This window comes from Oryctolagus cuniculus, chromosome 15, assembly GCF_051225735.1.
Source record: "Oryctolagus cuniculus isolate XC-2025 breed Fujian yellow rabbit chromosome 15, ASM5122573v1, whole genome shotgun sequence".
Classification (NCBI taxonomy): Eukaryota; Metazoa; Chordata; class Mammalia; order Lagomorpha; family Leporidae; genus Oryctolagus; species Oryctolagus cuniculus.
The window spans coordinates 65,781,649-65,808,046 of NC_142881.1; the positions used below are offsets into that span (position 1 = coordinate 65,781,649).

At 44.8% G+C, this 26,398-nt stretch overlaps 1 protein-coding gene across 18 annotated transcripts in view; it reads left to right on the plus strand.

Annotated features, from left to right (window-relative positions):
• The window catches only part of KAT6B (lysine acetyltransferase 6B), a 229,521-nt gene extending 205,300 nt beyond the window's left edge, over nucleotides 1-24,221 (plus strand). For all 18 annotated transcript variants that reach the window (XM_089313499.1, XM_089313500.1, XM_051823152.3 and 15 more), the window contains exons 14-18: nucleotides 9,743-9,974; nucleotides 10,276-10,435; nucleotides 11,033-11,362; nucleotides 15,322-15,613; nucleotides 20,282-24,221. In XM_089313499.1, coding sequence (XP_089169625.1) covers nucleotides 9,743-9,974; nucleotides 10,276-10,435; nucleotides 11,033-11,362; nucleotides 15,322-15,613; nucleotides 20,282-22,839 — 3,572 coding nt within the window. In that variant the 3' untranslated portion in view covers nucleotides 22,840-24,221. The remainder of the gene's footprint in view (nucleotides 1-9,742; nucleotides 9,975-10,275; nucleotides 10,436-11,032; nucleotides 11,363-15,321; nucleotides 15,614-20,281) is intronic.
• The last annotated feature ends 2,177 nt before the right edge of the window (nucleotides 24,222-26,398 follow it).

Here is a 26,398-nt window from a genome sequence, read left to right on the forward strand (position 1 = left end):
GGTCTGGGCCAGGCCAAAGCCAGGAGCTTCATCTGGGTCTCCCACTTGGGTGCATGGGCCAAAAGAGTTGGGCCATCCTCCACGCCTTTTCCAGGCCATTAGCAGGTAGCGGGATCGGAAGTGGAGTAGCTGAAACTTGAACCCATGCCCACATGGGATGCCAGCAGTGCAGGCGGCATAACTCTTAATCTTAAAAATCCCAGACCCTCCTTAATCTTAAAAATTATTTTTGTGAACTTGTTTTTCCTAAAACATTCCAGAATTTAAAAGTGACTCGAACTGTGGAAAATCAAGTGTCAAAGAGGAAGACATTATTCTGATATGCCTAATTTCAGCCATGTCTAAGGCCTTGGCACTGGTACTGTACTTTAACTTAATGTAAATGCCTTGGAATAATGAATCAGAACTTTGCTCAGATTTATGACGTGTAATGGGCTTCATGAACAGCTTGGTTACTTCCAAAAAATATATCTGTGTATGTGAAACCATGCTCTTTTCAAAAATTATTTATTTTATTTGAAAGACAGTGAGACAGGGAAGAAAAGGAGAAACATACGGACAGAGAGACTGCTGTCATCTGCTGGTCCAGTCCTAGTTGCCCACAGTAGCTGCGGCTGGACCAGACTGAAGCCAGAAGCCCCAGCCTCAATCTGGGTCTCCCATGTGGGAGGCAGGGAACCAAACCTGAAACTAAGCTGCTGCCTCCTAAGATATACGTTAATTGGAAGCTGGAATGGAACGTAGAGGCAGGGCTTGAACCCAGGTCTTACAATTTGGAATATGAGTATGAGTATCCCATTAAGCAGTTTACTTGCTATCCCAAAAGCTCCCCTCCCCCTATATATTTCAGTAAGTATGTGTATGTGTGTATATGTATGTATATATATATATATAATTTTTTAAAGATTTTATTTATTTATTTGAAAGGCAGAGTTATAGAGAAGCAGAGGCAGAGAGAGAGAGAGAGAGGTTTTCCATCTGCTGGTTCATTCCCCAGATGGCCACAATGGTTGGAGCTGGGCTGATCCAGAGCCAGGAGCCAAGAGCTTCTTCCAGGTCTCCCATGAGGGCATAGGGGCCCAAGGACTTGGGCCATCCTCTGCTGCTTCCCCAGGCCACAGCAGAGAGCTGGATCGGAAGTGGAGCAGCCAGGACTTGAACTGGCACCCATATGGGATGCTGGCACTGCAGGCAGCGGCTTTACCCATTATGCCACAGCACCGGCCTCTAGTAAATATATATTTTAAATATTCATTTGTTTAAAAGGCAGAGAGAGGGAACCTGCTGGTTCATCCCCACATGGGTGGCAGGGATACAAGTACTTGGCCTTCATTCACCACCTTCCTGGGGGCATTAGCAGGAAGCTGAGCAGCTATGACATGAACCAGCACTCCGGCATAGAATACCACCATCACAAACGGCAGCTTAACCCACTGTGCCACAACACCAGCTCCTCAGTAAACATATTTCTAAACATTCTTGCCTTTCTCAAATAGTTTAAATTGGGTATAAGTGATCTGTCATTGTATGATTGTTTTATCCTGAGTCCCAGGTAGCTTTTTAAAATTAATTTATTTGTTTGAAAGACAGTGAAGCAGTTACAGAGAGAGAGAGAGAGAGAGAGAGAGAGAGAGAGATCCATCCGCTAGTTCATTCCCCAAATGGCTGCAAACAGGCAGGGCTGGGCCAGGCCAAAGCTGGGAGGTGGGAACTTCATTCAGGTCTCCCACTTTGGTGGTAAGGACCCAAGTAAAGCATCTTTTGTTGCTTTCCCAGGCTCATTAGCAGGGTGCTGGGTCAGAAGTGGAGCAGCAGGGACTGGAACTGGTACCCATATGGGATGCAGGCATTGCAGACAGTGGCTTAACCCACTGTACCACAGTGCCAATCCTAGCTTGTTTTCTTCTCAAGGAGCTCATGCCTGCACAGCTAGTTCTAAATTTATCATCTTCTTAGAAAAACTATTCTTGTCATAGACTAGACCAGGGCCTTGTATGAGGTAACACACCATATACTGACAAGTAAGTACTCCTCAGTTGAATGTTGAACCTGAATAGAAACTTTGTGAAGTATATCACACAGTGCTCATGAATGAAAGGCCATCCTGCTCCTAGCTTCAGCTTTGACTCTACATTCCCCCAAAGATTTACCTGTACCTAGAATTTCTCATTTGGCACCCCCACTACCATCGCAGCCTTTTGGCATGCTGCCGGAGCAGGGTTAGTGCTGTACTGCCTTTAATATTCTGGCCCAACCATAATCTCCAGGCCCTTTCCTTAATGTAACCCATAGTGTATCGGAAATCGGGTTGGATTATGTTGGGTGAGAATGTGAGAGTTGATGCTGGGTGAGACACAGACATCTCTAGTTTTTTCAAAGCCCCCAAGTGATTTTAATATGCAACCAGGGTAGTAAGAGGATTCAAAAAGGAGCAAAAAAGAGAGGTATTCTCCCTGGTTATCAGTTAGAAAAAATACTGCTGGCTCATCCTTGGTCGTGGCTGTCTCACAGGCGTTTGTTGGTGGCCATCAGCTTGCTTCCACTGCTGTTCACCCTCCTCAACACAGGGGCCCTGCCACGGGAGCAGAATGCCCTATTCAGTGTGATTGGCCAGAGGTTCCCTCCTCCATCCAGCTCAACACTGGAGTGGTCTGCCAAAGGGATTGTGGGATCTTTACAAAGAGAACTATAAGAGGGGAACTTAGGAAAACAGACTGAGATATGACCCAGGGTGGGCAGCTTTCCTTCCCCAAAGACCTACTGTCTCCGCTCCCTGGACTTCACTCACTCAGGCATTTTCCCAGAGACACATTTGAGTCTCCTCAAACATTTAGGTCTTTGTTTAATGTGTCCTGGGACTGTCTCTGGGTTATGCTGAAGTCCTTAGCGGTCTTTGTTTTTGTGGTTTGATGGGCTTGCTGTTTCCTAAGGGTAGTCCTTGAAGTTAAGGACTTAAAGGCCAAAGAGAATTTGGGATCATGGAACCGTGCTTGCTGGGACTTTTCACTCGCCAGTTTCTTGACTCTTCCTGAGGCAGAAATGTTTTTTTCATAGCCTTTTCCTTTAATTCGATTTGTATTTGAGTGGTTAGCTATGAAAAGAAGGGGATGGCTGGAGAGCTTCTGTCAGGGACATTGGAATGGTTCTCAGGTGCCTGGGGCAAAAGTAGGGAAAGAAAGAAAGGTAGCTCTTCTCAGTGTGACTGTAAAACAGTCTGTCTCCTTCCTTCTGTCCAAATGTTATTTCTTTTAATGTTACCTAATTATAGGAACATTAAGGATCTGTAGTCACCCAAATGACCACCCTGAAATTTCATTTATTCAGTTGAGTAATAATAGTTAATACTTACATAGGGTAACTGTAATGTGCCAAGCATTGTTCTGTAGCCTTTGTAGTAACTCATTTAATTCTTAGAACCGTTAAGAGATATATAGGCACATTTTATTTTAATTATCTGGGAGGCAGAGAGACAGACAAAGTGAGCTCCCAGCTACTGGATTACTACCCAAATGCTTGCAACAGGTGTGGCTAAGCCAAGCTGAAACCAGGAGCTGGGAACTCAGTCCAAGTCTCTCTTGTGTGTGGCAGGGACCAATTACCTGAGCCATCACTGTTGCCTCTCAGGGTGCACATTAATTAGCAGGAAGCTGGAATCAGAATCCAAGCTGGGACTTGAACCCAAGCACTCCAAGAGCACATGTGGCTGCCCAAAGTGGTGTCTTAACCACTAGATCAAACACCCACCTCTATTATTTGCATACTTTGGGTGAAGAATCTGAAGTAAAGGAAGTTAAATAAGTTGCCTAAGGTCACAGAGCTGCACATGGTGGAACAGTTCCTGCTAGGAACTGTGGCTCCAGAGCCCATGCTCTTAACCAGTCTGTACAGCCTCCTGTTATCTGTCACACTGTATTTAATATTTGTCATGCTGTGGTAAAATACTTGTGGCCCAATTGTCCAACTTGTCAAAATTTTTGTCCTCTTATATTGAATGTAAGTGGTCTCAGAGTATGATCCAGCAAATCTTCACAGTCATAACTATTTTCAAAATAATACTAATATGTTATTTTTCCATTTTACTCTCATTCTTTCATGAATGTTCAGTGGAGTTTTCCACAGATTTTGTAACCCATGACACCACAGCAGATTGAATACCAGATGTGAGAAGATATGAGCAGATATGAGAAGCTTGCTTTCTTCTCGTAAGCCAGACACTGGAGAGATTTGCAAAAATGTAACTTCTCACAATTTTGTTTATATATTAGAAGATATAATTACTCTTTTCATAAAAATTTATGTTATACATAAGGGACTTATTGTTAGTCTTTAAATGAATTAATAAATATCTGTCAGTGATACAACTTCTCAGTAAAATCTGCAAGTATAGCTCTTATAAACCAAAACTCTTTGGAGTCCTAAGTAACTTTTTTAAATGTAAATTTGTCCTGAGACCAAATTATTTGAGAGCCACAGATTTAATGTACAAACCTTTGCTGTTTAATTGTGGGTCATGGTATTGGTACTTGTTAAAAATGCAGCATCTGGATCAGGATCCATGCAGTAATAAAAGTGATTTATTGGCACAGTAAAGGTTCTATCAGAAGGGCAACGTGACTGGGTAGCTTAGTGACCTCTAGCTAAATTTCAGGCAGGTGGGGCTTCAGGGAGGCCGTTCTCCAGTTCTCTTCCAGCAAGGGCTGAGTGGGGTCTCACCCATTTGAGTTTCTTCAGTACCACTGTCTACTCTGTCAGTCACTCTGCCTACTTCACAAGGAGGTTTCCACATCTTCAGCAAGACCAACAGTTCCAGAAGAGAGTAAACAGAGTATATAAAGTACTGGTCCTCAAACAGTGCATCAGAATCACCTGGGTGCTAGGGAAGCCCAGGTACTGAGCTGCCCCTAAAGATTTGGATTCGGTAGGTCTGAGAAGCTGCAGTCCAGCAGTTCCTAGATGATGCTGTAGGTGTGGAGCCACACTTGGGGATCTTGGGCATTTAGGGAGTGACAGCAGTTGATGGGAGTTCTCTGTCTTCTCTCTGCTCTTCAAATCATTAAATAAAAGAATAATGTTTTATACATAAGTAAAACACTGGTATCATCTTAAGCTGATGTGAACACTGAGGCTCAGCTTCTTCCGACACTAATTGCCAAATCACCACAAAAATTAAAGGAAGAGACACAGCACGCCATTCATGCAGTTGATCAAGTTGATCACAGTGCTGCCCACCCCTGAGAACCGTAACAGGCAAACAGTGAGTTGCCGTCGTGAGAACAGATATACAGTCAGAATCATCACATCTTCCTCTGCAGGAGAGCTGTCATAAATCCTGGCCTGGCGTCAGTTCCCACGCTTGCAAACTCTGTACAGTCTTCTCTTGTGGACCTTTCAGCAGAGTTTGCAGAGCTAAACAGGTGTCTGATGAAAGGTGTGTAATCCTCAAAGATTATCTTCCCCTAAAAGCAGCCAGTGACCCTGAACTCACATAATCCAGACAGATGGGAGTTGGGAGTGAGTAGCTCGCCAGAGTTTATAGGAAGTGTTTGAGGAAGTTCATATGGTTTGGTGTCAGGTGGAGAAGATGGAGGTATACAAGGGTGAGGGATGGCTGGCTGCCTCTGTGGGGGGAGACCCTTACTCACTGCCCTCCCCTTGCTTCAGAAAAGTATTCCATTGCACTTCTGGTCCAGTCTGCAATATATATATATATTTTTTTTTTTGAGAAAGTTATAGATAGAGAGGGAGAGACGGACAGAAGCTGGGTCGATCCGAAGCCAGGAGCCAGGAACTTCCGGCTCTCCCACACGGGTGCAGGGCCCAAACACTTGGACCGTCTTCCACTGCTTTCCCAGCCTATATCAGAGAGCTAGGTCAGAACAGCCAGGACACAAACCCGTGCCCTTACGGGATACCAGCATCACAGGTGGAGGCTTAGCCTACTACGCCACAGCACTGGTCCCCAGTCTGCCATCTTGAAGATCAGTCATTTAAAAGGAATGAATTTTCATAGTAAATTAGAGTTAACCTTGCAATTACTATGCTCTTATTTTGGGAATTTGAGTGCAAAAACAAATCTTGACCTTGTCTGGAGGATTCTTTCTTCAACCTAATGGGTTTGTCTACTTGGAGGCAGCACTCTGCCATTTGAGTTAACCATTTCAGCCCCCAGGAGGATTAGGGCTGGTCAACCTGAGAACTGATTCTCTCACTACAGTGGGTAACAGAGGTGAAGTATCCTCAGGTCCCACACAGTATAGCTTAGAAAGGCATACTTTTTGTAGACATCACATGTTTTTCCTTTGCCTTTTAGCAGATACCTTGATAATCTTATGAATTAAGTGTGTGGCCCATACACTGACTCAGACCTTACCTTCCCCAGGGTAAGTGGGTTCCAGTGACGTAAATGATGCAGTCAGCTCTTGCTAACATGAGGATAGTTGTTGTGGGTGAGGGGTTTTGGGCCTCTTGGTTTTCAATTATATGGCTCCCACTCACAGAATAAGTGCTATTCACCAGCAGCTCTGGCTCACAGACAAGTTCAAGGGAATAATTTCACCAGCGATTAATTATACTGCAGCTCCTGGGATTTCTCCTCCAAACATCACTTTGTTTTCCTTCTGAAACAGCTAGGTTTCCCCAGGGATAGCTGAGGTTTTCTGATTGAAAATATCCTGAGTTAGGAAGAGGAGTCAGAGCATCATGGGAATCTATTCACCAGAGGTGTATTGTACTTGTTTCAGATGCCTCAGGATAATACACCGGCTTCCAAGATAAGTGCTTTTTATTTCCCTGCATCTTAGATCAATTATTTGGAATCTTTTTGGTAAGTTAAATTTAAGAGCTGTAACTTAAACCACCACATCTGTAATTAGTCAATAATGAAAATGTTCTTAGCAAAGATTATTCTGTCGATGGGCTATATTGTAATTATGCTTTGAAGAGCCTGGAAAACATAGAAACAAAAAGTGGCAAGATCTGCCTTACTGAAAACACCCTGTGCTGTGAAGGTCAGCAGAGGGAAGTGCCTGCTGCAGGGGACATTGGGATTCTGTCTTCCGTCAACCTAGTGCACGACAGCATAGACAAGGGTTTCCTCTGAGCTCTGTAGTTGAACATGTTACAAGTGATTTCACGTAACTAGTGAGGAATCAGAAGTATATCCTTGATCATTTTGAGTAGTGTTCTGATAGATTCTACTTAAATCTGAAACTTCCTCCTTCAGGAAGAGGTTTGTGAACTTCCAGATGGCTCTCGGCATAAGTACCCATCCCTTCCACCCTTGTTGTAAGTTCCCTGAGAGTCTTATGAGTCGGAGGGAAGAGGCCATGCAGAGTGCCTTGGGACCAAGTGGCCTTTTGTGCCCTGCAGTGTTGGTGCATGACATCCCTGAAAACCTGCTTGATGTACTCTGATTGGAGCTCTGGTTTGCACTTCTTTCCTCCTAGCCACTCTGAGGCAGGTGGCAGCAGCCGCCCTGTCTCCTCCTGGCCGTTGCTAGCACAGTCTGAGGGTATGCTCCTGCTTGTTGGGCTTGTCACCCTTCTGCCTCCTTAGGCCCCAGGACACTTCGGTGGCATTATCAATCAGACTGCAGTTGGTGTCCATGGCAGTGTCCCAAGAGACACCTACTTGATGTGGTGGGGTTAGCAGGTGCACAACTGTTTACGGCTAAATGCTCCCCATGCCTCACTGCCTGCCGGTTTTGAGTGGCCTAATCTGTTTAGGCTCAGAACTTTGTAAGGTGTAACTGTACTACCTCAGGGTATGACTACATGAACGCTGGGTAAATTGTGCTTTTTCAGGATTCTGGCCTTCTCTTAGTCCAGAGTAGGGATGTGGGAAGAGAAGATGGAACAAAGAAGAGCCTGGGCCACCTGGCAAGGAGGCCCATCGCAGTAGGGAGCATAGGTTAGGGAGCACCTGTATTGCATTCCGAGCACTTTGGTTGACAGATCTTTCTGCCAGGCTAATGGGGGAGGGTTTTGTCCTCGACTGGGGGGTTCAGATAAGAGCCAGTGAAAGCCCGGGGACTTCACAGTCACTGCAGGGGACTTTTAATTGTGGGATCTCATGGACAAAAGGGGGTGGTTCAAATCCATGGTGCTGCGGTTGTCTCCGTTGTCTCCCGTTGTCTCCCCCGTGGGAGCGCAGAGCTGGACCTCCAGCCGACTGAGTAAATGTCTCAGCGTGTGCCAGGCACTTAGCAGGCAGGTGACGGATGTGCCAATTATCTGTGTTCTGAGGTTTGGGCTCCCTTGGTGGAGAGCTCTTCCCTCTGTTGACAGGACATGATGTGGGCTGGCTCCGCACAGCGGCCACCAGTGTTAGCATTCCCGACACACTGCTACTGAAAGCCTCAGTCTGCAGCCGAATGACATGTCGGCAGTGATGTGACTGGAAAAGGTTGTGCAGCTTGTTTGCGTTCAGTCAAATACTGTGAATAAATGTGAATTAAACAGATAAATAAGTCACAAGACTTCAGCAAAACCTAAAGTTAAATTTATACCTTTATTTTAGTGTCCAAATTAATGCCAGCAAAATGCAAATTGCTGAGATTATACCCCCATAGGGTTTGGACTTCCTTCTTTCATATTTCTGCATTGTTTGCAGTGAATATGAAGGGTAGGAAAAGGCATCAGAGGCATTGATTTCTGCTTGTAAAAAAAAAACCTAAAATTGAAAAAATTCTTGAGAATGCAGCCATTTTGGAAATGAGATAAAGAAGACCGCTGAAGATATGGGTGGTTTGCAGAGCGGCATGATTTTGTAATTGCTGCCACCTACTGTATGTGGTTGATGTTTGTTTAAATTTAGGAAGTTCATGAAGGTAAGGCTGTTGAAGTAGTTAATTAGAGCAAGGTAGACATCATTAGTTTATAGCATTTCTTCTCTACTCTGCAAGTGGCTCTTAATTACCGAGACAGCCGCCAGCTTTCATTCATTACCTTCAAGTGGGTTAAAGTTTTCCCCTTTCTCAAGTTCCTCTGCCAAGGAGCGATCACAGTAATGCTGGAGAATGCGTTCAGCTCAACGTGCGTGGGAATTTTCTCAGTGTACATGACATAGTTTGTTTTAAGGAATTTTCTTCTACTTTGCAGGAGCAACATGCTGGGGTTGGATTATAAATTAATTTCCATGAAAGAGATGAAAACAGAACTGGTGGACCTTACAGAAGTTGCAGCAGGTTGACATGAAAGACATTCTTTCATGAGTCCTAAAACAAAGCTTCAGATCAGCCCGCTAGTTAGCTGTAACGAGCGGTGTGGACTCAGTCAACAGAGGCCCTTGTCTTTTATTAACACCCGCTGTCAAAGGGTCATTTGGTCCTTCCTGTGGAAAACAGCTTGCCCATTAATGTGTGGGGTGGTCCCTCAACAGGATTTCTAGTGAGAGCCCAGCATTTAGTTTCTGAGAACATCTGACGCTGATGGGATAGTTGTATGGTGAGACTTACCAGAAGTACTGTCTCGAACCGTAGCTTTCAGTTTTTGTTACATAAGCCATGATAGATGTTTGGAATGCTACTCCTAACTGCGTGAGTTGACTGATGGTGCCACTGTAAAAGATTCAGAAGCATGAACTTCCTGGAGATCAAATGACTAACTGATAAGAGGCTCCATAAAACAATGCACTCCTCTGATGCGATGTCTTTAGCTTGTTGCTACTTAAATTATTTCTAGTGGCTCCTGTCCAAGCTCTGGAAATGACACAATGAGATGGACTTTTGGTTTTTCTGCCCTAGGCTATTTGCTTTCTAGAAGAGAAGGCCAGGCCGGGTCACCTGAAAAGCCACTCTCTGATCTGGGCCGCCTCTCCTACCTGGCCTATTGGAAAAGCGTCATCTTAGAATATCTCTACCAGCACCACGAGAGGCACATCAGCATCAAGGCCATCAGCAGGGCTACGGGCATGTGCCCACACGACATCGCCACCACGCTGCAGCATCTGCACATGATCGACAAGAGAGACGGCAGGTGAGCACCAGGCCCCTGGGTGGCACCACTGCCTCCCAGACGTCTCACACCAGAGACGGTTCCTGGAAGTTAAGCACATTCCTTCCATAAGATTCTCTCATGGAGCTTTCAAAACCCTTCCCATAAAAAGAAAACATGAAATGTTACCTTTTTGCTGGTTGAATTTTAATTTGCCATGCCCTTTGATTGACGATGTTTATGATTTTTCCTAACCCAGTTAATGGTGGTGCTAGCATATTGCCATTGTGAGAAAGTAAAATGAAATTTCAGCTTTTGATTGCACTTTGTTGTCACATTACAGATTTGTCATCATTAGACGGGAAAAGTTGATATTGGGCCATATGGAAAAGCTGAAGACCTGTTCCCGAACCAATGAACTTGACCCAGAAAGTCTGAGGTGGACCCCAATTTTAATTTCTAATGCTGCAGTTTCTGAAGAAGAGCGAGAAGCTGAGAAAGAGGTAATGATTGGCTTCGTCATCCTGAGCTGTATAACTTGAATCTTGTAACTTTCTTAAGCTAAGAAAGTCATTAAAATCATTGTCAAAAGCTTGCTTATGTAGAGAGAACTTGTGAAATGATATGGCACTAATTTATACTAACTGAGGTTGCATGGTAAGACATGATAATTTTATTGAATTGAGTATGAAAAATGAAACATTTATCATTGATCATAAAGCAACATTTTTCACTGCTGACAGCATGTAATCAGATCAAATTTGGTGCTGAGCTCCAAGGCTGCAATGTCAATCGATTCTTTGTGTTTATGAACTTGCTTAAAGTGCTCCATGCCAGTGAGCATGTACTGTAGTGATAAAGAACTCAAATCAATTCGCTGCATCATTAATACCACTAAATATCCCATGAAACCCAATCTTCTTTGATTTGTTATCCTAACTGACGCTAAAGGGTCCTGAGATGATACAGCTGGCATTTGCATGACTGGCTGGCTGTCCTGCTCAGAACTGACATAGAAGCCCTTTGCCACTGATCCTGTTAGAGGTTCTGGCTGCATAACTGCCCTCTCACTAGCCCACCATTTGTACCCCTCCCCTTAGGCTGAGCGGCTGATGGAACAAGCTAGCTGCTGGGAAAAGGAGGAGCAAGAAATCCTGTCATCTAGAGCTAACAGTAGGCAATCACCTGCAAAAGTACAATCGAAAAATAAATATCTGCATTCCCCGGAGAGCCGGCCAATGGCAGGGGAGCGAGGGCAGCTGTTGGAGCTGTCGAAAGAGAGCAGTGAAGAAGAGGAGGAGGAAGAGGAGGAAGAAGAGGAGGAGGAGGAAGAGGAGGAAGAAGAAGAAGAGGAGGAGGAGGAAGAAGAGAATATTCAGAGCTCTCCCCCACGATTAACTAAGCCACAGTCAGTTGCCATAAAGAGAAAGGTGTGTGTCTCTTTAGATTTTCAGTCTGTGAGTCGCTTTCACTTGTCGTTGCAAACATTCTATGGATCAGTATTTGTTTCACTCTCTGTTCTTTGGCTGTACTTGATGTTGCTGTGTACCCAGTCTCCCACTGATGATACCTCGTCATGCATCTCACCATTGTGATCGTGTTTACTTTTTGAGGTTTGTTACTGCTGTGACAGGAATCCAGGGACAGGCTGGATTCCTAATCTAGCACTCTCTGCCACCTGCTGGTAACTAAGAGTACAGTCAGTCAGGTTATAGAAAGCGAAAGGGGCCACAGAGAGCACTTAAACCTCCCTTGGAGGCCTAGAGAAGCCAGGAGACTTATTCAGGGTCACACAGCTCGTTAGAGACTGCTCCAGAACCAGATAAGTGCTCAAGTCCAGTGCTTTTGAAGTGGTTTCTTTCTCTTGTCTTTGGCGTACAGTTGTTGGAAGGTATTTGAGATACCTCACTGATGGGGATATTTTGCATTTCTGGCTGATTACACATCACTGAAATTTTTTATATTCTTAGTAGCCTGGTGGTTTATATACCGTATCCTCTCCATTGGTACAGAAAATAAAAAAATTGATTTTGTCTTTAGGTAATTTTTTACCCAAGATATAACATCTTTGTTGGCAGTATCTGTCTGTGACATAAACAGGGAACAGATGCTGTTAGCATGTTAGCAACCACTACAATGAAATACCTGAGGCAACTTAGTTTATGAGGAAAAGGTCTGTTTAGCTCACCGTGTTGAAGGTTCCAAGTGCAAGTTCTGGCAGCCCCATTCTTTGACCTCTGCAGTGGGTGGGTTGGTGGAGCATCTGTGGAGGGAGGATCATATGGCAAGCCAGGAAGCAGAGAGACTGGTTGGGCTCAAATTTAAGCTTTTATAACCTACTCTCTCATGAAAACTACAGTCTAAGGCCACGCCACTAATGACTTAAGAATCTCCCATTTGGTCTATGCCCCTATTAAACACCATAATTGGATCAAGTTTCCACCTTCTTAACTACCATTAACTTAGGACTTTGGGTTTTAAAGTCCTGTATGAGTCTGGGGGGCAAATTCATATTCAGACCATAGCATTTATCATAGATAAGACTTAATACAAGGCAAAGCTCTGACTCCAGGCCACCCTTTGTAGTATCTGGCAAAGAACTTGCTGTTCTTCCAGCTCAATGATCCTTCTTCTAAGCATGGCAGTCAGTGGAAGGGTGGCCGCAGGGAGGTAGTAAGCCCAGGAGCTTGGGCCCCTGCACCTGCTTGGAGACCTGGAAAACACTCCTGGCTCCTAGCTTTGAATCAGCCCAGCTCCAGCTGTTGGCGGCCATTTGGGGAATGAACCAGCAGATGGAAATTCTCTGTCTCTCCCCCTCTCTCTCTGTAACATCAAATAAATAAATACATATTAAAAAAAAAAAAAAGAGTATCCTGTAAGTGGATTCAGGCTTCTGAATAAAATATAATTTTGTACAAGGGGAGTATATTTGTGTATTATGACTATAATGAAAGAAACCAGCTCTTAAGACATCAAAAAACAAAAACAAAAACAAAAACATGGGGCTGGTGCTGTGGTGTAGTAGGTTAAGCCTTCACCTGCGGCTCTGGCATCCCATATGGGTGCTGCTTCAAGTTCTGGCTGTTGCACTTCTGATTCAGCTCCCTTGGAGAAGCAGTGGAGGATGGCTCAAGTGCTTGGGTCCCTGCACCCACATGGGAGACCTGGAAGAAGCTCCTGGCTCCGGGTCCGCCCAGCTTCTGCCATTGCAGCCATTTAGGGAGTAAACCAGCGGATAGAAGACCTCTCTCTCTTTCTCTGTCCATGCCTCTGACTCTCAAATAAATGAGTCAATCTTAAAAAAAATAATAATAATCCGAGCATGACAGGGACTACTGTCATATAAATGAACTCTTAACAAAAACTAGCTCTTTATATTGGCCACACTCACGTTTGAGCAAATTCTAATGGTTTATATAGGACAGCAGACTTAATGACCGCAAATGTTGAATCACAGAATATAGTTAACAGGTCTGTGTGTGTCCTTTGGTGAACGTCAGCGTTATTAAAAATGTAAGACAGGGGGCCTGTATTGTGGCATAATGGGTTAAGCTGCCGTTTGCAGCACCAGCATCCCTTAATGGCACTGGTTCGAGTTCCAGCTGCTCTACTTCCCATCCAGCTCCCTGCTAATGCACCTGGGAAAGCAATGGAAAATGTTCCAGGTGCTTGGGCCCCTGCACCCACGTTGGGGACCCAAATGAAGCTCCTGGCTCCTGGCTTCTGGCTTCTGCCTGGCTCAGCCGTGGCCCTTGTGGCTGTTTGGGGAGTAAACCAGCGGATGGAAGCTCTCTCTGTCTCTCTGCCTCTCAAAGAATAAAATACTAAGGAAAAAAAAAATCTAAGATACTACAACTCTTAGACACAGTTTACCTGGAAGTTGCCATTTAATAAAGCATATTGAACTTGTTTTTACAGTGTGTTTTCAACAATTTGTTAGGCTCATTACTGACAGATTACATCAGATTTACCTGTTACTCCTCATTTGGATTTCGTGTCATTAAGTACATTTTTGCTTGGGGAAGAAATTATAATTGCGATTATGGAGAGTCATTAGTGCCAAACTTCAGTGGAACTAGAAAAAATATTTTTATATCTTAAATAAGAGATATTCTGTGTCTTTTAAAGTTTCTTTAATTTTAAGGAGAGTAATGGGGAAATGGGTAAATATTTGTATACAGATGTACAGAGAGTGAGAGTGAAAGTCAGAGTTACACAGAGAGAAGGAGAGGCAGAGAGAGAGAGGTCTTCCTCCCATCCTCTGGTTCCTCTGGTTCAACTCCCCAAATGGCTGCAACAGCCAGAGCTGCCCCAGTCCTAAGCCAGGAGCCTCCCCAGGGTGTCTCACGCGGGTGCAGGGACTCAAGGACCCGGGCCATCCCCTACTGCTTTCCCAGGCCACAGCAGAAAGCCAAGTCAGAAGTGGAGCAGCCAGGACTCGAACCAGCGCCCACATGGGATGCCAGCACTGTAGGCAGCGGCCCCATCCACTGGATCACTGCTCAAGTGGCCACATCAGCCAAGACTTGGCCAGGCTGAAGCCAGGAGCCTAGAACTCCATCTGGGTCTCCCATGTGGGTGGCACAGACCCAAGTACATGGACCATCATGCTGAATTCTCAGATGCATTAGAAGCAAACTGGATCAGAAGCAGAGGAGATAGGACTTGAACTTGCACTCCTCCAGCAGCTCAACCTGCTGTGCACAACGCCTGCCCGAGACCTTAATTTCTTTTAACCTTTGTACATGCCTTCTGTATTAAAATACTTTGCAAAATTATTTGCTTAGATTCCAGCAGCCAGTAATACATGCCTGCTGATAATTCAAACGTAGAGTTGTCTATTCTTAAGGTATTTTCTCCTTCTTTTCTTTTTTGGGTTCCTGAAGTTCAGAGAGGTAGGTGTAAATAGGTCAGCCTTTACATCATCAGGGTCCCTGTAATACTTTGGGTATTTTAGGTCCTCTTTAAACAGTTCCCAAGTGTGAAATGAGTGGCCTGATGGCTAGTTAATTATTGTAACAGTTAAAGAAACACTGAGGTCTGTGGTGACCTTAATGCCTATGATGTGTGGGATATTGAAGCCAGACACTTGGAAAACATGTGCCAGAAAAGCAAAGCTTAGCCTTTAAAATCTACAGTCAGGCTGTTAGGATGTTCCCTCTCAAAGCATCTGCTTGAGTAAACAACTGTTTTATTTGGAAAACACTTGCCTGTGTAGTTGGTGCCTGAGAGGGATGTTAAGCATCACACGGAAGGTTAGCTACAAAGACTCTACAGAAGTCTTTACATGTACATTCTCAGACACGTTCAGCACACGTTTGCCGCTTATCGACCCACCCATTTAATTGCTCATGAGCTCTTAATGTATTATGTTTGGAATTAATTTCAGAGGCCTTTTATACTAAAGAAGAAAAGGGGTCGTAAACGCAGGAGGATCAACAGCAGTGTAACAACTGAGACCATTTCTGAGACGACAGAAGTGCTGAATGAGCCCTTTGACAACTCAGATGAAGAGAGGCCAATGCCACAGCTGGAGCCTACCTGTGAGATTGAAGTGGAGGAAGACGGCAGGAAGCCAGTCCTGAGAAAAGCATTCCAACACCAATCTGGGAAGAAAAAATCAACAGAGGAAGAGGAAGGAAAAGACAATCATTGCTTTAAGAATACCGATACTTGTAGAAGTAAGTAGCAGAACTGTAAGCCCTGTGAATGTCTCAGTGTGACACGCTGCCAAAGAGCAGGCTCCTACAGCTAGACACAAAGGCATTTGTGAGGTTTGCCTACACACCTGAGGCAAGAGCTGCTCTGTTCTTTCTCATTCGTAAAAGGTTCTAGCTCTGTCTTCCTGGAATTGAATTCTCTGTTGCAACAGCTTCAAAAGCCAGAACGTTTCTATAGGTGGGTTCATTGTTCATCCTAGAAATTAGCTTTTCCCCAAAAACTTGGAAGTCTATCAGTAAGAAACACATTGCATTTGCTTAGTTATAACTTGTGATGTTTTTCACATTTAATATTTCTGAAATCAGAGTGTGTTATCATCAATATGAGCATAGAATGTGATAGTTTCTTTTTTCCTGGAGAACAAATATTAGTGCATTGATGGTGCGTGTCAGTAGGCACGAAGGTCTGAGGATGCAGCACTATCTATCGAGTCATCCAAGGGCAGGCATGGAGCAGCAGCGTGAGCTCCGGTGGGGACACTTGCATCCCACGTCGGAGTGCCAGTTTGCATTGCAGCTCCCCCACTTCCCATCCAGCCCCCTGCTAATGGGACAGGGAAACAACAGATGATGGCTCGCTTACTTGAGTCCCTGCTTGCCCACTGGGAGACCAGGACAGAGTTCCTTGCTCCTGGCTTTAGCCTGGCCGAGCCCCTGCTGTTGCAGCCATTTGTGATGTCAATCAGTAAAGGTAAGTTCTCTCTTTCTCTGTCTCTGTCAATCTGCCTTTAAAATCAGTCTTTAAAAAAAAAGATTCATCATCATCATCTAGGCTTATCCATACCGTCAGTATTACTTTTTTTTTTTTTTTTTTTTTGGACAGGCAGAGTGGACAGTGAGAGACAGAGAGAAAGGTCTTCCTTTGCCGTTGGTTCACCCTCCAATGGCTGCTGCGGCTGGCGCACTGCACTGATCCGATGGCAGGAGCCAGGTACTTCTCCTGGTCTCCCATGGGGTACAGGGCCCAAGCACTTGGGCCATCCTCCGCTGCACTCCCGGGCCACAGCAGAGAGCTGGCCTGGAAGAGGGGCGACCGGGACTAGAACCCGGTGTGGCGGTGCTGGCCGTCAGTATTACTTTTAATGATACATAAAAAATTTAGGAAATTGTCCTTCCTCATAACCTGAAAGGAACACCCAGTACTCCTCTTGGGGAGGGGGGGCATTAAACACCAGTGAATTTTCTTTGATACCTAATTTAAAAGTAACCATCCCTTGCCCGTCAGGCTAGGAACTGTGCAGTCCCTCTCCAGATGAAATGACTATTGGGAACTTACTCCATTCTAGGGAAACAGGCTGTCTTATTTCCCTGGAAAGCAGAAGTATTACTATAGCTTTTGAAAAGCCAGTTTTTAAGAACATAAGCATGCTGGGCCGGCACCGCGGCTCACTAGGCTAATCCTCCACCTAGCGGCGCCGGCACCCCAGGTTCTAGTCCCAGTCAGGGCGCCGGATTCTGTCCTGGTTGCCCCTCTTCCAGGCCAGCTCTCTGCTGTGGTCAGGGAGTGCAGTGGAGGATGGCCCAAGTGCTTGGGCCCTGCACCCGCGTGGGAGACCAGGAGAAGCACCTGGCTCCTGGCTTCGGATCAACACAGTGCGCTGGCCACAGTGGCCATTGGAGGGTGAACCAACGGTAAAGGAAGACCTTTCTCCCTGTCTCTCTCTCTCACTGTCCACTCTGCCTGTCAAAAAAAAAAAAAAAAAAAAAAAAAAACATAAGCATGCATCTTGACTTCTTTTTGTTTTTAATAAAAACCAGAGTCACGACAGAGGAGACAGAGACAAAGAATCTTCTATTCACTGGTTCACTCCCTAAATTGCTGCAGTGGCCAAGGTTAGGCCAGGCCAAAGCCAAGAACCTGAAACTTCATCAGGGTCCCTTACATGGGTGCAGGGACCCAAGCACTTGGCCCAGTTTCCACTGCTTCCTGCTTTCCCAGGCACATTAGCAGGGAGCTGGATTGGAACTGGAGCAGCTGGGATTGCAGCCAGCACTCACATGCAATGCACCACAGCCAGCGCACATCTTGACTTTCCTAATGAACAGAAACACTGTTGCTGCGAACTGTAGTATTTTGCTAAGGGAATGACATCTTATCCTGGGTATAGAGAAAGCGAGCCTTGTTCTTTGGTTTCTTTAACCAAACATAGAAATGACAGCAGACTGCAGTGAGAGATCTCTTTTTGTGTGGAAATTGAGCATTATTATTGGCTTTCTGCTCTGCAGCCTGTAAACGGATTGTCACTGTTTTTCTTCCCCACTTCATGACATTTACCTTTAAACATTCCTAGTGGCTGTATTAACTTGACTCCTTTCAGTTTCTTCTTTCTTAAAAATAATTTGAAAGAGGGTTGGCACTGTGGCATAGCAAGTAAAGCTGCCACCTGCAGTGCCATTATCCCACATGCATGCTGGTTTGAGTCCTGGCTGCTCCACTTCCAATCCTCCTCTCCACTAATGGCCTGGGAAAACAGTGGAAGATGGCCCGAATTCCTGGGCCTCTGCACCCATGTAGGAGACCCGGATGAAGTTCCTGGCTCCTGGCGTCAGTCTCGCCCAACACTGGCTGTTGCAGCCATCTAGGGAGTGAACCAGTAGATAAAAGATTAACCGATCTCTCTTTCTTTCTCTTCCTCTCTCTCTAAACCTAGCTTTCAAATAAATAAATAAATCATAAAAAAATAATAATTTGAAAACATCTCCCAATTTAGGGAAGTGTCCCTACAGAAGCTGGGAGGCCCTGTGGCCCGTAGAATAAGAATATGGACTCCAGGGGCGTTGCTTGGCTACTGCCTGCCACTGTGACTAGAAGGGAACCAGTTTGAACATCTCGGTGTGGGTACCTCTGAGGGAATCAGTCCATCACATATGCCTAACTCTGAAATGTGAGGTCTTCAGGTAAATGTATCTGTGGTTCTTTTATTATGTAAATAAGCTAAAGCTTGCATGCCAGGTGCATGCTGGATTAGAAATCATTTCATTCTGGCAAAAAGGGTATCTGTTCCAGCGTAATTGTTAGATCTACTTTTGCTCTTCAACACACTGTTTGCAATAGCGTTATTACACTCTTTATAAAGCTTTTCCTTTAAATTTACTGACTCTCAGAGACTGGTGTGGTCCTTAATTTTCTGAAGATCTTGAGACTTGAATATTTTATTTTATTTTATTTTATTTTATTTTATTTTTATTATTATTTTTTTTTTGACAGGCAGAGTGGACAGTGAGAGAGAGAGACAGAGAGAAAGGTCTTCCTTTTTTTGCTGTTGGTTCACCGCAGCCAGTGCGCTGCAGCCGGCACATCGCACTGATCCGATGGCAGGAGCCAGGTGCTTCTCCTGGTCTCCCATGGGGTGCAGGGCCCAAGCCCTTGGGCCGTCCTCCACTGCACTCCCGGGCCACAGCAGAGAGCTGGCCTGGAAGAGGAACGACCGGGACAGAATCCGGCGCCCTGACCAGGACTAGAATGTGGGTGCTGGCGCCGCAGGTGGAGGATTAGCCTGTTGAGCCGCAGCACCGGCCGAGACTTGAATATTTTATACAAATATTTTATTCATATATTTATTTGTTCCCAAGTAGTATGTGTGTGCATGTGTGTCTGTGTGTGCAGATTCACATGTACGTATACGTATAATAAAAATGAGGTTAGGGGCCCACGTTGTGGCACAGTGGGTCAGGCTGCCTCCTACAATGCCTATATACTATAGCGGTGCTGGTTCAAGACCCGGCTGCTCCACTTCCCATCCGGCTGCCTGCTAAGGTGCTTGGGAAAGCGGGAAATGATGTCCTTAGTGCCTCAGCCCCTGCCACTCATGTTATTGATCCCAGTGGAGTTCCAGGCTCCTGGCTTCAGCCTTGCCCAACCCCAGCCATTTGGGAGTGAGTCAGCACATGGAAGATCTCTGTTTTTCCCTCTCTCTCCCTGCACTCTGCCTTTCAAATACATAAAATAAATCTTAAAAACAAGGTTGGCTGAACTGAAGTGGACTTTATAATTATTATTTATTTTTAACTGTCTTTAATATTCAAATCTTGCATATCAGCAGCAAACTGATTTAAAACACAGTGTAGACAGAATTAAAGAATACTTATGTTTTAAAAAGTCATTTCATTGTTGTTTGTTTCATGTAGAAATGGTGATCCAAGAAATTTATGTTCTGGGCATTTAATTATTTGTTCATTTATTTTTAGAGGTATAGGATTTATTTTTATGCCAAACAGCACATTCAGATTGAAGTGAATGTCATTTGAGATCATTTAAATCCAGTAAATGTCTGCAACCCAACAGTTCACATTTGGCTAGTACAGCGGTACCTTGGACAGAAGTTAGCATTAAGCCGTTTCTCCATATTGCCTGATTTCTAAATGCTCAAATTCAATTTTTTAATACATTTTGGAACTCTGGGCTTTTGCACCTGAGAATATAATCTTTGATAAATTCAAATATTTTCCAAAAGGCCTAGGTTATTCACTTGGGTTATGCCACAATATTATGTTACTTTACTCTTGGTTTTATCTTGATCACCAACTCTTAAAATGTAAACAAAAGCAATGTTTGGTAATTGTTATAGAGTAATGAATTCAAGTTGTCTAAGACTCTTTCTTCCTCCCCCCTTCTGTCTTTTCATTAAGATAATACGGACGATGAAGCAAGTAACTTGAAAGAAGGCAGCAAAGACAATCCTGAACCTCTAAAGTGCAAGCAAGTATGGCCAAAAGGAACGAAGCATGGGCTTTCTAAGTGGAGACAAAACAAAGAGAGGAAGACTGGATTTAAACTGAATTTGTACACGCCACCAGAAACGCCCATGGAACCTGATGACCAGGTGACGAGCGAAGAACTGAAGGAGACGTCAGGAGACGGAGGCAGCCCCGCTCCCGGCGGGACGGAGCAGGAGGTCAAGGAGACTCCGGAAGCTCTGCTGCCTCGGGATGAAGGCAGGAGAGAAGAAACTTGTGCACCTGCGAGTCCAACTAAGTCACCAGGAGAAAAACCGGACAGTGAGCTGATCAAACCCGAGGAGGAGGAGGAGGAGGAGGAAGAGGAGGAAGAAGAGGAAGAGGAAGAAGAGGAGGAGGAGGAGGAGGAAGATGAAGAAGTAAATATAGAAAAAGACCCAGGTGGTGCTAAGAGTCAGGCAAAGGAGGACCCAGAAGTCTCCATGGAGAAGGACGGCCCTGTGCACTTGGACGATCAGGAAGAGGAGGAGGAAGAGGAGGAAGAGCCGTCTCACAATGAGGATCATGATGCGGACGACGAGGATGACAGTCACATGGAGTCTGCTGACGTGGAGAAGGAAGAACTCCCAAGAGAACCTTTCAAAGAAGAACTGGAAAACCAGGAGGCTTTTTTAGACCTTAGTGTTCAGCCTGGCCATTCAAACCCAGAGGTTTTGATGGACTGTGGCGTTGACCTTGCTCCATGTAACAGTGAGCCTAAGGAGCTTGCTGGGGACACTGAAACTGCACCTGAATCTGATGAGGAGCCCTCAGAAGAACAGGTACAGAAGCAGGACCCAAAGAGCAGCGAAGAAGTAGATCCTGAGTTCAAAGAGGGAAACACAGCCCCGGTGGAAATCGACTCTGAGACGGTCCAGGCAGTTCAGTCTTTGACGCAGCAGAACAGGGAACAGGACGACACCTTTCAGGATTGTGCCGAGACTCAAGAAGCCTGTAGAAGCCTACAGAACTACACCCACGCAGACCAAAGTCCACAAATTGCCACCACTCTGGATGACTGCCAACAATCAGACCACAGTAGCCCAGTTTCCTCTGTCCATTCCCATCCTGGCCAGTCAGTACGCTCTGTCAATAGCCCAAGTGTCCCTGCCCTGGAAAACAGCTATGCCCAAATCAGCCCAGATCAAAGTGCCATCTCCGTGCCGTCTTTGCAGAACATGGAAACCAGTCCAATGATGGATGTTCCCTCAGTTTCAGATCATTCGCAGCAAGTCGTGGACAGCGGATTTAGTGATCTGGGTAGCATCGAGAGCACAACGGAGAACTATGAAAATCCGAGCAGCTATGATTCTACTATGGGTGGCAGCATTTGTGGAAACAGTTCTTCACAGAACAGCTGCTCCTATAGCAACCTCACCTCCAGCAATCTGACGCAGAGCAGCTGTGCTGTCACCCAGCAGATGTCCAACATCAGCGGGAGCTGCAGCATGCTGCAGCAAACCAGCATCAGCTCCCCCCCGACCTGCAGCGTCAAGTCTCCTCAAGGCTGTGTGGTGGAGAGGCCTCCCAGTAGCAGTCAGCAACTGGCTCAGTGTAGCATGGCTGCTAACTTCACCCCCCCAATGCAGCTGGCTGAAATCCCTGAGACAGGCAACGCCAACATTGGCTTATATGAGCGCATGGGTCAAAGTGATTTTGGGGCTGGGCATTACCCACAGCCGTCTGCCACCTTCAGCCTTGCCAAACTACAGCAGTTAACTAACACACTTATTGATCATTCATTGCCTTACAGCCATTCCGCTGCTGTGACTTCCTATGCAAACAGTGCCTCTTTGTCTGCACCATTAAGTAACACAGGGCTTGTTCAGCTTTCTCAGTCTCCACACTCCGTCCCTGGGGGACCCCAAGCACAAGCTACCATGACCCCACCCCCCAACCTGACTCCTCCTCCAATGAATCTGCCGCCACCTCTTTTGCAACGAAACATGGCTGCATCAAATATTGGCATCTCCCACAGCCAAAGACTGCAAACCCAGATTGCCAGCAAGAGCCACGTGTCCATGAGAACCAAGTCGGCCTCTCTGTCACCAGGCACTGCCCCCCATCAGTCACAGATCTACGGGCGCTCCCAGACTGTAGCCATGCAGGGTCCTGCACGGACTTTAACAATGCAAAGAGGCATGAACATGAGTGTGAACCTGATGCCAGCCCCAGCCTACAATGTCAACTCTGTGAACATGAACATGAACACTCTCAATGCCATGAATGGGTACAGCATGTCCCAGCCAATGATGAACAGTGGCTACCACAGCAATCATGGCTACATGAATCAAACACCCCAATACCCTATGCAGATGCAGATGGGCATGATGGGAACCCAGCCATATGCCCAGCAGCCAATGCAGACCCCGCCCCACGGGAACATGATGTACACAGCCCCCGGACATCACGGCTACATGAACACAGGCATGTCCAAGCAATCTCTCAATGGGTCCTACATGAGAAGGTAGACAATGTGGGCGGTCCACAGAGCCCACTGGGCATCACTATTGGATTGATCTGCACAAATACCTTTGAAGAGTACGATTTCAAAACCAGCAATTGGTGTGAATGCAAAAACATTTGTTGGCACCATTTATTTAAAAAAAAAAAAAAAGCTGTATGCAGCAGAAAGCCTTATACAAGTTGTTTTTCTTTCTTTCTTTTTTTCTTCTTCTTTTTTTTTTTTTTTGGTACTTTTGTTTCTGTTACTAACTTTTATATGAAATTCTCTGCAAAGAAAGGCCTCTCTTTGGACTACAGTTTGGAGGCAGCCACTTGTTGTGCCTGCTTCCATTAAAAATGTGGATATCCAGCCCCCCCCCCCCCCCATTCTCTGTTTTAATATGGAACCTAGAGCTTTTTTTTCCTTCCCCGTCCACTCCATGTAAATGCCTTTAGCCTTTCAGTTATTGTATATTTTGTTTAAGGTGACACTTCAGCATGCCGCTAATGTCTTTGTTAGTGACAGTGCATTTTGTAGTACTGTACAAGTGTTGTGCTAACAGTAAGCCATTTCTTAAGTTTTTTGCCTTGATTAGGGTGCCCTAATTTGAGGGTTTAAAAAAAACTATATTTTTGTTAATTATAAAACTGTAAAGAGCTATAAAAGCTATTCCCATTTGGTTAGTTAAAAGGGTTTTATTGCTAAATGTTTGGTGTAAAGTTGAGACCCTTTTCCATTTTGGTGACAGATTTCTTTGGGGAAAAAAGGCAGCTTTCTGTTTTATAAATGCAGACTTCTGTTTATTGAATGAAGCATATCTCAGTGTTTATCTGTCAGGTTTTGAAACATTTCATATATGTCCAAATACTTGGCAGGATTTAAAAAAAATAGTGAATTTGGTGTAAAGTTGCTATTTTATGGAAATGCCTCTAACTTTACATTTTCATTCCATCTGTAGATTTTTCTATCTTTATAAAATATTGGAGTTATTTTTTAAGGAAAAATAGAGAAGTAGCTTGTGAATAGCTCAAACTAAGCTTACAAATCGCATGTAAAAAAGCAAAAAAGTTATTTGTGTCTGTTTATATTGCTTCCTTTTTTGTAGCCTTTGTACCTGTACAGGGTGACAGTAAGGGCCAAGCAGGAGAGGCGTAATCCTTGTATAAAATAGGAGCCAGCGACACTCTTGTATTTATCTGTTCTCTTTTTAGTCAGTTACTTCAAAAAAACAAAAACAAAAACAAAAAAAAGCTGTACATTTTAACATAAAATAAATTATGATGAGCCATTTTTAGCCTCTTGTGTCCTGTCATATTATGATTGATAGAGAATGACCAGTTGAACTGTATCATGTGTCACATCTCAAAACACATACACATTTTGGGAAAATAAATTATTTAGTGTAAATTGGAGTTATGAGATTTTTCTGATTTGTTTTGACTTTGGGGGAGGGGTTGGCAATAAATAAGAGTAATATCTAATAAAACCATCACATATACCAAATACCTATTTAATAAATTAATTTATAATGGATTTTAATGCTTTTCATGAAAGTTTATTTTATGCTAGTGCATACCTTCTGTATGCCAATCATTGTCTTTAAAATAAAGTGAATTTGTTTTTTTTCTTTTTGACTTTGATCTTCATTTCCAAAGAGATCCCGCACAAATACCCATTTCCCTCATTTGCATAGTTCGTATAAACACCCTAGTACCGTGGTAGCAAACTTCATTTTTATAAAAATGAATACCAAAAAATAAAGCACCCAATTTGGGATGATACATTTGAAAAATCACTTTCTTAAAAGGTATGAAAGTTTTGCTTTGTTGTGAATGATTGATTGTAGGTTTTCTTTAGCATCTAAAGTTTAGACAAGGAAAAAAATGAGTGTTCACAAATACTCTGGCCTCCAGAGAGTTCTGTCTGAGTGTGAAGGCATTTGATTACTCAAGCAACAAGCCTAGGAGCAAATGCCTAACGTGGCACCCACGTGAAATCGGCCTGCTGAGCTCTCCATGTCTCCACGTGGGTGCTCCACCTCTCTTGTTAAGCAGGTCACCACTTTTATACCTCTTGGAGGAAGACAAGATGGCTTTTCCGTTCTTGGTTTAACACACACCATAGACTTCAAAGTGGACTCCGAATTCTGAAATGACAGATAGTTGGTGCTTGCACACCCATGAGAGTCAGAGACCCCATGCAGAGAGAGGGCAAATGCGCAGTGGAGTTTGGTCTCATCCCTACCATCACTTTCTCTCACTGTTTGGGTTGAGAATGAAGTGCATTGAGTTGTTTTGAGTTGTTTTGTTTTGCCTTTTAGTCCCTGTAGTGGCTGAGGGTGGGCTTCCAAGAAGACACTTCTACAAGGGCCTGTCCTGCAAAGAACCTTTAAGGCCCTGTGTCCGTAGGAAAGGAGACCACAGTCCGTCCTCAGTGATGGTGTACTGCTTCAGGTCAGGAGTGGCTCGGGACCTGGGCGCCCCAGCAGGCTGCACAGGCAAGAGGCTGTACAGCCCTGGTGGCGGGGTGGAGTCTGGCAGTCTGCGCTGGAGAGACTACAGGAGCCTTGAGATGCAGGTATTCAGTTGCTTTTGTCTTTGGGGGGTCAAGATTCTCCTCCCTGTTCTCTTTTAACAGTGGCCTGGGGTTTGTGGGGTGTCTGATGGCACCTGCTGCTGCCTGCCTCACGGTCACACTGCCTTAGACCCACCAAACCAGAATCTTAAGAACAGCACTGGGGATACCTCGTGTCTCGGGTTCCAAAGGGGCCGCAGTGTGGCCAGGTTGGGTGCTCCTCTGTAGGCCCCACGTGCTAATATTGCTTGATGGGACAGGAGGACTTAGCAGAGCGGAGAAACTGCAGATCTAAGAGCTTCAGCAGCTGCACACCCCTCACTTAGGCTCTCACTAGAGAAGTCAGACCTGCACGTGACCTCTAGTGTCCTGGGAAACAAACAGGCTCGTCAGAACTGCAGTAGAGTCACTGTTGGGTTGGGTTCGTTAACAGGCACGTCTTCTAAAACCAGTAATGTATTCTTTTACTAGCTTTCAGAGTTGTCGTCAAGCCTCGTGTTTTCATAGCTCAGGTGGTGCCTTCCCAGCTGTGAAGGAACTGGCCTCTCTGGCCGACCTTCTGCTTTAGAAATAATGACTCACAATGTTGTTTTCAAAAGCAGTCCTTCCACACACTCACCCTGTGCAGCAAGTGGGACATTGATTCCAAGTTACAGATCAGGAGACTGAGCCTTCAAGGAAGCTAACTTAATGGTCAAAACACCCAGCTAAAAATCTAAGAGAAAGCAAAGCCAGGTCTTTCCAAATCACAGCTCGTTTTCCTAAAACACTGCTCTCTGGGACGAGGCCTGATCTTGTCACCTCCCTGATTCAAAGGCTTAGCTAGTAAATACAGGATGCTGTAGACTGTTAAGTGCTTTGTGAATGTAAGCTCCTTTGTTGTTGCACCAAGCTTTGGCAAATACCCAAAGCACAAGTGCTGTTATATTAGGAAGCAGTATCTTCCATTTCTTTGTATTCGGTTTCTATAATTCCTTCTACATACCTGTTCCCTTTCCTGGGCCTTCCTC